The 15,927-nt window shown below is 39.5% G+C and overlaps 1 protein-coding gene across 2 annotated transcripts in view; it reads left to right on the forward strand.

Annotated features, from left to right (window-relative positions):
- Positions 1–12,472, forward strand: part of Uba5 (ubiquitin like modifier activating enzyme 5) — a 23,796-nt gene extending 11,324 nt beyond the window's left edge. For both annotated transcript variants that reach the window (XM_008832667.3, XM_017798049.1), the window contains 9 exons: positions 518–627; positions 2,126–2,212; positions 3,560–3,644; positions 4,405–4,509; positions 4,665–4,792; positions 8,368–8,503; positions 8,744–8,822; positions 10,523–10,629; positions 12,294–12,472. In XM_008832667.3, the coding sequence (XP_008830889.1) occupies positions 518–627; positions 2,126–2,212; positions 3,560–3,644; positions 4,405–4,509; positions 4,665–4,792; positions 8,368–8,503; positions 8,744–8,822; positions 10,523–10,629; positions 12,294–12,377 (921 nt within the window). In that variant the 3' untranslated portion in view covers positions 12,378–12,472. The remainder of the gene's footprint in view (positions 1–517; positions 628–2,125; positions 2,213–3,559; positions 3,645–4,404; positions 4,510–4,664; positions 4,793–8,367; positions 8,504–8,743; positions 8,823–10,522; positions 10,630–12,293) is intronic.
- The last annotated feature ends 3,455 nt before the right edge of the window (positions 12,473–15,927 follow it).

Raw genomic sequence — 15,927 nt, forward strand, 5'->3', positions numbered from 1 at the left:
CTTTAGCTATACACATGGACTCTTAAAGAATTATACTGATCCCTTTAATCTTTGGTTATAATTTCCTTTTGGGTGTTTAAGACCATACAGTAGAATAATGTTTTTTTAGCCTAAGCATGGATATATGTTGTGTCATATGAAAAGTGTCAAGAAAAAATGAAATATGATTTGGGCACAATATTTTTAAAAAGCTGGAATGAAATGGAATGAACATTCACTTCTCATAAACCCACCTGTAGAAGCAGCATTTTGGTTCAGGGAGAGGAGCTGGATTAAGTGTCTGAATTAGCTGAGTGTACTTCCAGAAGGTGTCCTGTTCACTTTATTACTAAGGATAGTAATAGTACCTATGGATTTACCTCATGTGAGCCTTCAGTGAATTAATGTAAGACACCAGTGTCTTAGAATTAGCTATTGGTTATTGCTGGGCCCATCAAATGTAAAGCCCACTAGTTTAATGTTTGCTCTTTTTAAGTTTTTGCTATTTTTCATTGGAATACCACTGTTTTCATTTTAGTTGCTACTTTTTGACTACGACAAGGTGGAATTGGCCAATATGAACAGACTTTTTTTCCAGCCTCATCAAGCAGGACTGAGTAAAGTTCAAGCAGCAGAACATACCTTGAGGTAAATGGAATTGCAGCTAAAAACTATATGCAGTGGAATCATACTTTGTGTAGTTGGTATGGACTGACCTAAATGGCCTAGAATTTTTCTCTATAAAATGTATATTTCACTTATGCAAACGATTCTCTTCTATATGAGGCTAGACAATGCATATTCTTTGTTGCCACTGCTTAACCATGGAACTGTAGTATGAGAACAGCCACTGAGCCACAGACTTAACCATGGAGCTGTAGTGTGAGAACAGCCACTGAGCCACAGACTTAACCATGGAGCTGTAGTGTGAGAACAGCCGCTGAGCCACAGACTTAACCATGGAGCTGTAGTGTGAGAACAGCCACCGAGCCACAGACTTAACCATGGAGCTGTAGTGTGAGAACAGCCACTGAGCCACAGACTCAAAAACGACAAGCATGTCTTGTCCAGTAAAACTTGAGTTTTAGGCCAGATGTGGTGGTGCACACCTTTCGTCCTAACATTTGGGAGGCAGAGGCAGGCATATCTCTGCGAGTTCAAGGCAAATCTGGTCTACATAATGAGTTCCAGCCTAGCTGGGAGATCCTGTCTCAAAAAGACCAAACAAAACAAAACAAAACAAACAAACCTTGAGTTTTAGACTCTGAAATATGAATTCTAAGTAATTTTTATGTCATGGAATACTCTGAAAAGTTTTTTTTTAAACAACATTTTAAAAATTGTTCTTAGCTAGGTGTGGCATGTGTTGGAAATCCCAGTACACATGAAGTTGAGACACACCCCAGTGCCCCATATTTGGGGCGCTCCTGGACTACATAGCAAGGACTAGGCCAATCAGGGCTGTGTGTAAGAATGTGATCAAGGAATAAAGAAACTTGTCAGGCTGAACTGTAGCTGCCAGAAGTAGTGAAGGCTTTATTCCCAGCACATAGATTGGCCCAGGTTGGTATGGAAGCATTCTGAAATATTCCTGATAGTCTACGTCAGGGGTGTCTAACCCTTTGACACTGCAAAGTATCATCTATAGGTGTGCTGGGTTGCATTCATAGCTGTCCTGGGACATGTGTAACCCATGGACTGGGTTGGACATGCCTGCTTTACATACATATGTGTATATATATATTTTTTTTTCAATATTTTATTATTTTTATTTTATGTGTATGCGTGTACTGCCTGCATGTGGGTAAGTGCACCCGTGTTGTGCAATGCACGTGGAGGTCAGAAGAGGCTGTTGGATCCCCTGGAACTGGAGTTACGGATAGTTGTTAGCTGCCACGTGGGTGCTGGGATTTGAACCCGGATCCTCTCCAAGAACAGTCATTGCTCTTAACCACTGAGCCATCTCCCCAGCCATATATTTTTTAAACTTAGTCCTTCAAGTGGGACAAAAGAGGTAGAAGAGGACTTAGGAGTTTCTTTGAAGAGCTTGAGTTCCATTTCCCTGATCCATGCCAGGGGCTCGTTGCCTTCAACCTTTCTGCTTTTCCTCACTAGGAGTCTTTGTAATCATCCCTTTTCTTCCTAGGAACATTAATCCCGATGTTCTTTTTGAAGTTCACAACTATAACATCACCACAGTGGAACACTTTCAACATTTCATGACTAGAATAAGGTAAAGTTTATGAATATTTTCTGTAATGTACAGAAGTCCAGCTAAGTTAAACAACTGTTAATCCGTTGCTGAATTCAGTGAATGGCAGACTGATACATATTTTTCAGCTTTTAGAAAACATGTTTTGTGTAATGTTTATATATTAGAAGCTTAGTGTATATGTCTCTGTATATGTGTATATATGTATACACATACAGTCTAAAAAAATCCCTCTGAAAATTAAATTTTATCAAGAGACCTTCAATTTTAAGTTCTATGTTCTAGATTGTATTTTTGTATTTCTCTCTGAAAAGTATCTCCTTTGGAGCCTATCAGGACACCCTGGAAATAACGAATTTTAAAACTTTCGTTACATTTATATTTATGGGAAAGCATAAACAAATGTGTTAAAGTTGCTGGTCTAGTAACAAAGGGCTTGTAATCCCATCTGCTTGCAAGTCTGAGGCAGAAGGATCACAGTTTAAGGCCCTCTTGAGCAACTTAGACCCTGTCTCAAAAAACCAGAAAACCCCAATAGGGCTGTGTGTAGCTCACAGGTAGAACCCTTAGCTAGCATGCCGGAGGGCCTGGGCTCCATCCCTAGTACAAAAAAGAGAGTCTGTGGGAGCTGATAAGGAAATGGCACCTGTGGTGCTTCCTTTGCTACTGTGGGACCATTGACTCTGTCCAGAAAGTGACTTAATACTTTATGTGGAATCTTTGACATTAAATGCTAAGCTATAGTTATGCTCAAGAATTTAATAAAATAAAACTTACTGAACAAATAAAATCCAATTAGAATGTGTTTTATATCCCAAGGGTGTAGTGGTGAAAATGTTATTTCAATATTTGGGAGGCCAAGGCAGGCTGATCATGAATTTGAGACCTTGCCTCAAAAAATAAGTTGAGGTTTTTTTTTTTGTTTTTTTTTTAATGAGTCATGGGGTTTGTTTTGGTTGATTTTTGAGGCAAGATTTCAGTGCTGTATATTACTGGGGTGGTGTGGAACTAGTTGCCGTCCCAGCCTCTTGAGTGCTAGGATTACAGGTATAAGCTACCACACCTGGCTTAAGGATCTATTTTTTTTAAATTAATTAATTTAAAATTTTATGTGTATGAGTGTTATACCTGTTTGTGTGTAAGAGCACCCATGTTGTGCAGTGCCTGTGGAGGACAGAAGAGGACGTTGGATATCCTGGAACTGGAGTTACAGATGGTTGTTAGCCACCATGTGGGTATTGGGATTTGAATCCAGGTCTTCTACAAGAATAGCTAGTGCTCTTAACTACTGAGCCATCTCTCCAGCCCCAAGGCATGTATTTTGTATCCTGATGTTTTTTAAATGAAATTTGTTTTCTTTTTGACTAGTAATGGCGGGTTAGAAGAAGGAAAGCCTGTTGACCTAGTGCTTAGCTGTGTGGACAATTTTGAAGCTCGAATGGCAATAAATACAGTGAGTATTCTTGTGTAAGATCTACACTCTTGGGTTTATGTTTCCTTGAGTATTCTGTCAATGTATAAGCCTCATTCTAAAAGTGGTTCTAAGTTAACCCTGTTCTAAGAATTTGTGATAATAGTGTCTAGCTTTGCTTGTGACATTACAGATTCCCAGGCTCTTTTGTCAGTATAAAGCGACAGGTATTTCTGGTGTGTAATCTTTAAAGTAAATGAGTATTTTTTGATATTTTCTTTTGGTCACCTTTAAAAAAAAAATATCATTATTTTGTGTGTGTGAACATGCACATACCACGACATACATGTGAGGATCAGAGGGCAACTTGTAAGAGTTGGTTTTTTACTCCTAGTGTATGGGACCTGGAGATTGAACTGAGATCATCAGGCTTAATGGCAAGCACCTTTACCCACTGAGCCATCTCACTATTGACTTTAACTTTTTTGTCTTATAAACTGAAAACATTTTAAAAGATATTTTTTTGAATTGTTTTTAAATACCTGTGATTTTTTTATTGCTGAAATTTTAGAAACATTTTTACATTAATCTGACAAGTCTAATGAACAATGGTTGAATGTAAAAGATAGATACTTACTATTTCTTGAATACTGACATTTAACTGTTTGCAACTTCTTTCATCCTGAAAATTAGTTTTTGAAAACCCTTGATGATCAATTTAGTTAACTCCCGATATTTCACAAAAGAAATAGAGCGTTTGTGCTGTTTTATGTTCTTTGTGTTTTCACCAATTTCTGTTAAGGCTTGTAACGAACTTGGACAAACATGGATGGAATCTGGGGTCAGTGAAAATGCAGTTTCGGGGCATATCCAGCTCATAATCCCTGGAGAATCAGCTTGTTTTGCGGTATGCCTTGTTTGTTATGTTCATGCCTCACTGTTGGATAACTAGTGTTCTTATAAAAATGATGTAGTACAATTCAGAGCAGAAAACAAATGTGGTGGAACGCTCTGGAACACTGCAGCTTCTCCTGCTTCCTTTGAACTTGTTTCTTCACATAGTGTGCTCCACCACTTGTGGTTGCTGCCAACATTGATGAGAAAACTCTGAAACGAGACGGAGTCTGCGCAGCCAGTCTTCCCACCACTATGGGCGTGGTTGCAGGAATCTTGGTGCAAAATGTACTAAAGTAAGTAAGGGCTAATTTTCTGAATAGTTTATATGATTTAGATAAGCTCTTGCTAGTTATATTTCTAGTTGTACATCACTTGATTAGAGGGATACGTGCAAAATGCAATTTAGGGAATTTCGGTATAGTGGAAACACAATGCACTTAAACTGAAATGGCTACAGAGACACTAGACCACATAGCCTCATGGGACCACTGTAGTATATGTGGTCTGCTGACTGAAATGTCCTTATGAGACACGTGACTACTTAGGAAGCATTTATCAAATAAGTTAAAGCTCTGCAGACCTGCCCAGTAGATGGAGAATTCTGTATAACCACACTTACTTCCACTGTCTTGGCTTAAATTCTTACTAAAAATCATTCAAATGTGATCAAACCAGAGAAATACCTCTGTTATCCCAAACCAGATTCCACTATTTTAGCTAGAGCTAAAAATGAGGAAAATGTGTTTTGTATAGTTAACTTTCATGTCAGAGTTTATGAACCAGTTCAGTCTTAAGAAGCAGAGCCCCTTTAGAATTCCCTAAGTCAGGCCAGTTTTTGTCCCATTTTACAGCTTTGGTAAGCTTAGTTGTCTAACTCTCCAGTATAGTAACAAACTGTAACATGTTCAAAGAGGCATCCTAATGTCAGAAGTGGAGGCTGGCAGCAAAGAGATTGTAAAAAACACGTACAGAACTTTGAAGGCGACAGTCTAAGGCTGTGCTGTATGAGAGCATGTAGCCTGTGTAACTGTCAGTAGGCACTAAACACAACATTTCATATTACTCTACCAAAAAGGGAAAGTGTAACAGCTCAAAAATATTCCCTTAAGTGTTCCTCTATTAATGAACACAAAGGCTCTGCACTTACTGTCGTTATTAACAATGCTTTACACATCATCTTACATGTATCTTTGAATAATAAATTTAGGTATTGTGTGAAGTTCTGTAGGTGGAATTTATTTCAACAAATATTACAACATTTCTCTTGCAAAGGGATTATGCTACTCCATTACAGAGTAAGTATACTTTCTACAGAATTGGTATCATCAAATTCTTTAAGCTTTGCCAATCTGAAAAATGGGTATTTCATTTTAATTTCTATTTATTTGTAAAAAGGGTTGGACACTTAGGATTTTTTTTTATCAATGATCTTTTAACTGTCATTTGCTATTTTTTCTTTGTTACATATTAACATGTTTTTGCAAACAAAATTTGTGTTTTAAAAGTCTTGTGTGTTTATGGGTGTGTGTGTGTGTGTGTGTGTGTACATGCTTATGTGTGAATACAAGCATGTGCCTGCTGTGCTGAGCATAGGAGGTCAGAGGACTAGCTCAGGTGTCAGTCCCCCCACCTTGTTTGAGATGGGCTCTTATTGCTTGCCTCTGCATGATCAGGCTGGCTGGCACATGTGCTTCCAGGGATTGTCCTGTTTTCCTTCCTAGCTTGCTGTAGTATTGCTGGGATTACAGATGTGCTACTTCCAGCTTTTATGTGGGTTCTAAGGATTGGAACTCAGGTCCCTATGCTTGTGCAGAAAGAACTTTGCCCATTGAGCCGTTCCTCCAGCCTTCATTATATTTTATACATGATCTTATACACAGAAATTTTTTTTTTTTTTTTGTTGTTGTTGTTTGAGACAGGGTCTCCCTGCTGCTGCAGCTGGCCTGGAATACACTATGTAGACCAGGCTGGCCTCTATCTTATAGAGATCCATTTGTCTCTGCCTCCCAAGTGCTGGGATTAAAGGTATGTGCCACCATGCCCAGCTGAAGGTTTTTAACATTTATTTTTATTTTGTGTGTATGTGTATTTGCCTGCATGTATGTATGTGCATGCATGATGAGGCCAGAAGAGGATGTCAGATCCCCTGGAATTGGAGTTATGGACGATTGTTAGCAGCCATGTGTGTGTTGGGAATCGAATTCAGGTCCTCTGCAAGAGTAGCCAGTGCTCTTCTGACGCTAACATTCTTTGCGCTTTCTTTTCTGTGATCCTTGAGCCTTGGAGAGGGTAGTGTAAATGTCCTGCTTAGGACTGAGCACTCTGCTGTCACTTATTCTCAACATGTTGAGCAGCTGTGTGTATCTGCATTCAATGCTGGTCATTACAGTGAGGCTTCTCTGGATAAGATTGGGAGTAGCATTTGTCCACAGATAGTTAGAAGGCAGCTAGCTTGGCACTGTGACAATTCTGCTGAACAATAGTAGTGAGCTCACCCCTGGAACCAAAAGCATCCTCAGCCATGGGTTTGACCAAGTTTACAGTAGTAGGTAAGAATTCTCTCTTATGGAGCAGGCCTTAAATCCAATCTGTGGTTGGTGGTTGGATAGCACAACAGTTGTGCCAGTATTGCAGCAGTGGGCACTCCCACTGGTGGTGTGGATTGTAGGGTTCACAGCTGGATAAGACCATTGCTGCTTTTTCTTTCCAGCAGCCTGTGTAGCACCTTCCAGCACCTTGAAAGCTCATCAGCAGGGAGGTTCCTGTTCAGTGCCAGCCCGATTTCTCCGTACCTTGCAACCAAGTTGTGGTCTACCTTAATTTTTTGAGACAGCCTCTCTCACTGAACTGTTTTGGCTACACTGACTGTACAGCCAAGGTCCTGGGATCCACCTGTCTCCAACTCCCCACTCTGACTCCAGTGTTGGGATTATAGGTATTCAGTGTCATACCTGACTTATAATGTGAGTGCTGGGGATCCAAACTCAGGGTCTCATGCTTTCATAGCAAGCACTTCACCCACTGTTATCTCCCCAGACCAAATAGTCCAGTGTTATTATGGCTTTAAAAATGTGCTTGGCAAATTAAGCTGAACTCTGAGCATGTGTGTCTGGAGAGATGTGTCTCATGAGAAAGTTTATGCAAGAATGCTTGCTGGGGAGGTATCTCTGAATGCTGGTTCTCCCCTCTAGTTTCTCATGAAACATGTTGACCTCCTAAGTAGACATAGCATGGAGATAATGTTGCTGTGCTCATCTTATTTTGATGAATTGTTATATTCAAGCCATTTTATTTTTGTTCAGTGTTCTGTAAACATCTGACTGTAGTTCTCATGCCAGGAGAATAAGATCAGAGCTGCAGTTGCTCTCAGCACCCTGTGCATGCAAGACTCCATATTTTATTGTCTCTAGAATCAGTGTGCTTCTTACAGCTTTTTACATGTCATACTTTAATTACTAGCATTTTATCTTTATTAGAGGTTCAAAAATAATAGCTCATACAGCTGATGAAGAAGTGTGTTCTTTACTTTCCTTCATTCATTCAACAAATATTCAGGCATTTACCATGAGTCAAAGTTTGCAGTAAATAGAAAGTTTGTTTTATAGGTTACATGTTATAAAAATCATTACCTACTCATTAAAAAAAAAAATTCCCTTGCTCAGGCTGGGTGTGGTGGTGCACACCTTTAATTCCAGCACTTGGGTGGCAGAGGCAGGTACAGGCTGAGTTCAAGGCCAGCCTTGTCAACATACCTGAGTTACAGGCCAGCTAGAGCTACATAGTGAGACTTTGTCTTAAAAAAAAATCACTTCTAGTACTTTTATGGCTTTATTTTTGTATTTAAGTTGACTTTGATTTTATTTTCCAGGTTCCTGTTAGATTTTGGTGCTGTCAGCTTTTACCTTGGATACAACGCAATGCAGGATTTCTTCCCTACCATGTCCATGAAGCCAAATCCTCAGTGTGACGACAGGAACTGCAGGAAGCAGCAGGAAGAGCATAAGGTATATGTCACCTGTCAGAGCGTCTAGTGGGTCAGATGGCCTAGGACAGAAACTTGAAAATGAGACAGATTTGGAATACGATATAAATGGATTCTGGAATTTTATAATTTTAAGTACTTTAGCATAGTGCAAAAGTCAAAATCCATTCTTGGTTTTGGTAAAAGACCTGCATGAATTCTTGAGTGCTGCAGAGAACCAAGGAGGAGTAACGAGAGCCTTTGGTACCGTTTGTTTCTACAGAAGAAGGCAGCAGCACTGCCCAAACAGGAGGCTGTCCCTGAGGAAGAGGAGCACATTGTGCATGAGGAGAACGAGTGGGGTAGGAAGCCTTTCATATGCGAGACTGCTGGAAAGCCAAGTCTTCTGGGAGGGACAAAGATCATAGCAATTTTATTTATTTATTTATTTTTTAATTGATTTTTTTTTTTTTTTTGGTATTTCATATAGAACATCCCAAGCAATCCTATTCATCTTTATACCTGCATCTCAAATGGCACCCTTCCATAGCCTCCCCGCCGCTCCACTGGAGCCCATATACTCTGTCATCCCAGTGTTGTTGTCAGTGCCCCCAGCCATTCCCCAGTGCAAGTCCATCCACTAACTCTAGTCAGCCTATCTAGAGTCCCTTCTTTTAGGAAGCTCAACTCTTCTTCATCTAGCAGCAGTCAGTTGCCAACATTCCTTTAGATAAGATTGGGGTCTGCTGTTCATTTTCCCAGTTCTATGCTGGGTTACTGTCTGAACCATATTAGTCCAACAACCTACTGACAAATTATACATGCAACTAGTTTAAGGAACAAAATGTATATCTAGTCAAGGTTTATCTGAGAACATTTGGTTTTTGCCCAAGCTTTATCTACATAGCACATGGTAATTAAAAGTACCAGACTGGTGGAACTAACCTTCTTGGATGTTTAACAGCCATACTTTGAGACCTATACTAATCTGGTCGGAGGGACCTAAAGGACAGTTTTTGCTCCTTGCCCTCCAAGGTAGACTAAGTTCCAGGGGACTATGGAGCATCCCTCAAAATGTCCTGTAGCTGTGGTGTGTCACCTGTCCTCTTGTTTAGGGAGGCTATGGAGACCCCACGAGATGGACTTCAACCAGTGTCCAGTCTACAAAGAGGAGGGTCAACACAGAGGAAATATCTCCTCTAGGCTTCCAAGTGAAGCCAGGCATGATTGAGCAGGATCTTTGACTTATTGTCACATAGGTGGAACTGGTAAAAGAAAGGAGCCAACCACTTCTGACCGCGGCATTGCATGTCACAGATACACTCACATACATGCAGGCAATACAATCATATACATAAAATTAAAAAAAAAAATGAGCCAGGGGCTTCTCCCAAGCCCATGTGACTCCTGAGGAACAGATCCTCAAACAACCTTAAGAGTAAAAATAAATTGGTTTATTTGGGCCAATTCTATAATCTTAAACACCCAAAAGGAAAGTATAACCAAAGATTAAAGCAATCAGTATATTTAAGAGTCCATGTGTATAGCTAAAGGCTATATAACAAGAAACAGTGCCAGACAGGAGAGACCTTCCTTTGAGATCATAACAATTTTAAAATAGCTAATGCAGGGGCTGGAGAGATGGCTCAGCGGTTAAGAACACTGACTGTTCTTGCAGAAGACTTGGGTTCAGATCCCAGAACCCACATGGCAGCTAACAACTGCGTAACTCTAGTTCCAGGGGATTCGACAGCCTCTTGTGTCTTCTTTGGGCATTGCACAACACGGGTGCACTTACCTACATGCAGGCAATACACGCATACACATAAAAAATATTTTAAAAATAGCTAATGCAATAGGCTGGGCGTGGTGGTGCACGCCTTTAATCCTACACTGAGGCAGGCAGATCTCTGTGAGTTCAAGGCCAGCCTGGTGGTCTACATAGTGAGTTCCAGGACAGCTGGAGCTACAGGAAGACCCTGTCTCAAAAAGACAAAAACAAAATAGCTAATGCTTAAGATGTTTCTTGAGAATAATCATAGGGTCTAATTTAATTTGATAGGCATTGAGCTGGTGTCTGAGGTTTCAGAAGAGGAACTGAAGAATTCTTCTGGTCCCATTCCTGATTTACCTGAAGGAATTACAGTGGCATTCACAATCCCCAAGAAGGTATTTGTAAAACCTACTGATCATATGTAAATATCAGACAAGAGAAAATGTGTTTTTATCTTCGTCTGCTTCATCCTATGTTGTTAACAACAATGAAATACTTTCTGTTTTAGATATTTTCACTATAGGCATTAACATATAAGAAACAGGTATTCACTGACAACATGGAGTTGGAACTCAGAAAATACAGATTTTTTTTCTATCCACTAATGGATCAAATAAAATACATTTTGGTTAAATTAAAATGTTATTTTTGATTTGATGATTTTAGTCAGAAGGCCATTTAAAAATACTCCAGTAGTGTATGGTGGCACATTCCCGTGATCCTGGGACTTTGGAGGCTAAGGCTGGAGGGTTGCAAGTCTGAGGTCAACCTGGGCTATATAGTAAGAACTTGCTAAGAGAGAGACAGAGACAGAGAGGGACTACATAAATACAGAAACTTTCTTAAGTGAAGACATACAGGGCAGGGGCTGGGACCACCAGACTGAAAGACATACACATAGACAACAGGTATAGGAAAAATGTTGAACATCATTCATCTTCAAGGACATGCAGATGAAAACCAGTGAGGTATCGCCTTGCTCTAAGAGATAAAAGGTGGGGCTGCAGAGATGGCTCAGCAGTTAAGAGCACTGACTCTTGCAGAGGACCCGGGTTCGATTCCTAGCACCCACATGGCAGCTATGAACCGTCCTTAACTCCAGTTCCAGGGGAATCTGAAGCCCTCCTCTGACCTCCACGGCATTGCAGGACATGGGTGTACTCGCATACATGCAGGCAATATACTCATACACATAAATAAAATAAAATAAAAAAAGAGATAAAAGGTAACAAGTGCTAGAAGGAATGTGCAGAAAAGGGAACCCAGAGTATAAAAAAACACTGTTGTTGAGGATGAAAAACAAAAGGGAGGTTCCTCAAAAAGTAAAAGTAGAACTATGAATTTCACCAGTGGGTATGTATCCCAAGGAAAGGTCTGAAGTATCCATTGACTAATTAATAAAAAAAAATGATCTATATGCACAGTGGAATACTGTTAACCATAAAAAGGATGATATTCTGTCATTTGTAACAATACAGTGGAATGGAGGTAATTACGTTAAGTAAATCCAGGCACAGAAAGACAGTACCACATGATCTTACTCAGAGGTAAACTCTGAAAAGCTTGGTTGAGAGTCAAGTAGTGGTTGCAGGGGCTGGGAAGGGTAAACAGAGGGTAAGAAAAGGCTGATCAACAGCTTCCAAGTTATAGTTAGGAGAAGCAAGCTCTGGTGTCCTGTGCCGCAGAGGGTGACTGCCAATAATGATAACGTGCTGCTGTGTCACAAAGGTAGAAGAAGTGATTTTTGAATGTTCTAACCACAGAGAAATGATTTGACGAGATAGACATACCCTGATTTGAACATTACACAGTGTATTATCCAGACTTCACACAGCTCCCCATAAATGGGTGTATAGATGAAAAGAGTATTGAAAGTGCTGTCTTGTAAATCAAGTTTTGCTGAGGAATGAAAGTACTTTGTTTTTCCTAAATATTGTCTGACATATTAGAGAAACTTGCTTTATAAAGTGGTGTTGAGCCTGGGTAAAGTGTACTGACTGTTGAGAATGAACAATTTCTTAATGGTTCTGTTTTCATTTTATTTCCTTCATGGTGACAGCAAGAAGATTCTGTTCCTGAAGTAACAGTGGAAGATTCTGGAGAAACCCTGGAAGACCTCATGGCCAAGATGAAGACTCTGTAGATAATGGACTGGCGTATATTTTATTTTCTGTGCTTATGTTATTCCCTTGAAATTGAAGAAAAAAATCGGAACTAATAAAATTTAGGGGCACAGTAGTTGTATCTCCCTGAGTTGTTCCACTGTGAAAACGCTGTGACGCTTGCTTCTTGTTCCACTTTCCTACCAGATCAGTAACTCTCCTAAAATGTATGACTTCAGACTACTGGAAGCAGCTGTGAATCTCAGTGAATCATGGCCTTCAAAATACTTTGGGCTTTTGAAAGGTGGAAGGACCGGTCTGACTCTGTTTTCCTTTCTGGTAGTTCTGTGTCTGTTTCATAAGGCCATGGACAATAAAGTAGCATAAACACAGAGGGAGGGACTATTTCAGCCTGTCAACAGTGGCTTCCTGCCAGACTGCCCACTTTAACCTGACCTAGAGGGACTTTAAATAGCCTGTAAAATAAAAACGTCCCTTCAAATTTTTCTTCGTGAAATGCAAGCAGAAATATCTTCATTGAAAAAGTGTGTAAACCTATGAGTTGAATGTCTAAAGCAAAGATAAACGCACACTATCTATGAAGACAGATAAAAGTACTTTCAGGGAGTATAATTTATATTTCAATGTACTGACCAAGGAGAAAGCGCTGCTAGCTGGCAGAAGTGCCTGGAGTCACTGTATGTTACTAAAGAACACGGTGAAAGTGTTGCACCATCAGAGTGCCTGTCAGATCCTAAACAGTGTGATACTACTGAGCTTTGTCCTGGGTAGTGGGCATGAAAGAAGAGTTCTAACTTGCCTCTGCAATGACTCATAGGTATTTATTCCCTGCAAGGGTCCCATTTCCCAGTTGTGACCACTTTAATTATAAACTGATATAAACTATTTTGATGATTTTTACTTTCAAGAATGTCTAAATTGTATTTATTAGGGGTAAATTAGTAAAAAACTAAAGGTACTTGTAAAATAAATTTATAAAAACCAATTTCAAAAATATGTTTAATATACTAGCTTTGAGATTCTAGGCTTATACTGTGATTTTTATGTTTATAGTGAAGTCAAGAAGGGGGAGGGCTCTAGCTTTGAACTTAGAATTTATGTTGTCCTGGTACATTGTTCACAGTTTTTACGAATTTTAGCATATTGGATTGTAGAATAACTTGAAGTCATCAGACATGTTTTAAATTTTAAAAATGAAATGCAGTTTTCCTAGAATAATTCTTTAGAAACACAGGCACATGAGTTTGGTAGGCTTTATTTACAGATGTTGAGTTTTCAGGTTTAAGGTATAATACACAGAATCCACCTTTTTCTAAACACCTCTTATCTACTTACGCTGCCAGATTTTATCTGATTTGTCTCTTACCTCCTATCTTCCATTAAGAACTATTAGATTATTTTCTCAGAAAACAACATGAGATCTAGCACCAGGTGCCAGTTGTCCCAGCAGTGCTGCCTTCATAGTCTGCATGCCCGGAGAACTTGTAGAAGAGGCAGTAGGCAGCCAATGAAGACAGGGCGGGCATCACCGAATTTTGCACTACTGAATTGCCGGAGTCCAGCTCCAGCTGAGTCCGGGGCCTGAAGGGGTGAAGGTAACTGCGGCAGTAGAAATGACTATACCAGAAACCACAATTGCAGTTCTAGTAGAGGCTGTTGATTGACCCGCTCGGGAGAGGTCAGCCCGAATATCTTCTTTCTTTTTCTACTTCTCTACTTCTGAAAAAACAACCTTTATTTATAATTAGAAAGCTTACAATAGCAGTAAGGCATCAGACCATAAATCAAACCATGAGTTTGCAAAATATTTCTCAGTGTACAATATTTTTCATTAATAACAGTAAGAGGGAAGTACAAAGTTCAATGATTAACCTTTTCTTAACACAGCCAAGCAATGTCTTCGTTGTTTTCTTTACAGCCTTGCGGTTTCTATTTTACCATAGAACTGTAAGACAGCCTGTCCCCATTTGCCCTTTAATTCTTTGAATTTAATATTTACAGGTAGGTGTGTATATTTGAGAGAATTATTTTTCTCATGGGAATGGGAATAACCAACTCTTTATTTATTGTCTAACCAATTTTCCAATTTATCTTTTTCCTCTCCCTTTTGCTATTTCTTCCTGAACGTTTTGTACTCTTTGAGTCTTATGATTATTTTCTTTATTTCAATATCCTTTATTATTTTGTTGCCATTTAACTTTAAGGGCTTTTAGTCTTTGTAAAAGAATAGGCAATTTTTCTTCAGAGGTCATGCACCACCAGGTTTTTACTGACTTAGCTAATCTTTCTATCTAAGAGGGAGCTTCCCTAAGCCAAATAGTTTTTTCTTATACCAAACTTTAGTCTCAATCGTTTCTCACTTAGGGTTAAAGTCATAAACTCCTGTAAAAGGCAGCAGGGCATCTATTGCATGCTATCTTTTCCTTTTGGGGGAAACCAAGCCTCATTATTAATCACAAATGCAGGTCCAAACGACGTCATAGTTGTAGGAGAAAGTCGTCTATTTTTTTACTTTCGTTTTGTTTCAATAATCTACTAAAGGCAGAGATTTCCCTGGTTTAGTTTCCCATTCCATCATCAGAGTTGTTTATCAGAATACTTAAAGAAGAGAAGGTTATACAAATTACAAAAACCAGGAGTAACTAGGGAAGGCTATCCACCAAAAGAGCAGCGGCCATCGGCTTTTGGCTGGAACTTTGTCAAACAGCGCTCTTGCCAAGAACCACGGAACTCTACTAAAGGCAGAGATTTCCCTGGTTTAGTTTCCCATTCCATCATCAGAGTTGTTTATCAGAATACTTAAAGAAGAGAAGGTTATACAAATTACAAAAACCAGGAGTAACTAGGGAAGGCTATCCACCAAAAGAGCAGCGGCCATCGGCTTTTGGCTGGAACTTTGTCAAACAGCGCTCTTGCCAAGAACCACGGAACTCTTGGAGCCAGCACTGAATACAGTGAGTGGCCAGACTGTGGACTCTAATATAAAAGACAGAAAAGCAGCCCCAGATTGTCTTAACATGGTGATTCTAAATGACAGCAAAAGACACCCTAATTTTAAATCTTTTCTTATTGTTAATAGTTAATTTTTGTTCCTTCTGAAAATTTTTGTGTAGTGGAGGAAGTATATTATGGATTTCTTGTCATGAAAATATCCCCTGGACACCCACAAACATGTTGACCAATATGAAAAGATAGTAAATATTTAAGAATATTTACCAAAGAAGCTTTGACTTAGGTTGGAGAAGTGGCTCAGCAGGTTAAAAGCACTGGCTGCTCTTGCAGAAGACCAGGGTTTGAATCCCAACACCTATGTAGCAGCTAACAACTGTCCTTAACTCCAGTTCCAGGGGATCCAGCGCCCTTTTCTGTCCTCCATGGGCACAGCACAACATGGGTGCACTTACGGACATGCAGGCAATACACTCATACACATAAATTAAAAAAAGAAAGCTTTGACTCACCCAAATCACATTTTTGTTTTCACAGTTCCCGTTCTGTGAAGTACTGAAGACAAATTATAGCAACATTTGGCTTCTACCAATTGTTTTATGATTGAACGACTTGTCTGAA

This window comes from Nannospalax galili, unplaced genomic scaffold (assembly GCF_000622305.1).
Source record: "Nannospalax galili isolate Female #2095 unplaced genomic scaffold, S.galili_v1.0 scaffold3296, whole genome shotgun sequence".
Classification (NCBI taxonomy): Eukaryota; Metazoa; Chordata; class Mammalia; order Rodentia; family Spalacidae; genus Nannospalax; species Nannospalax galili.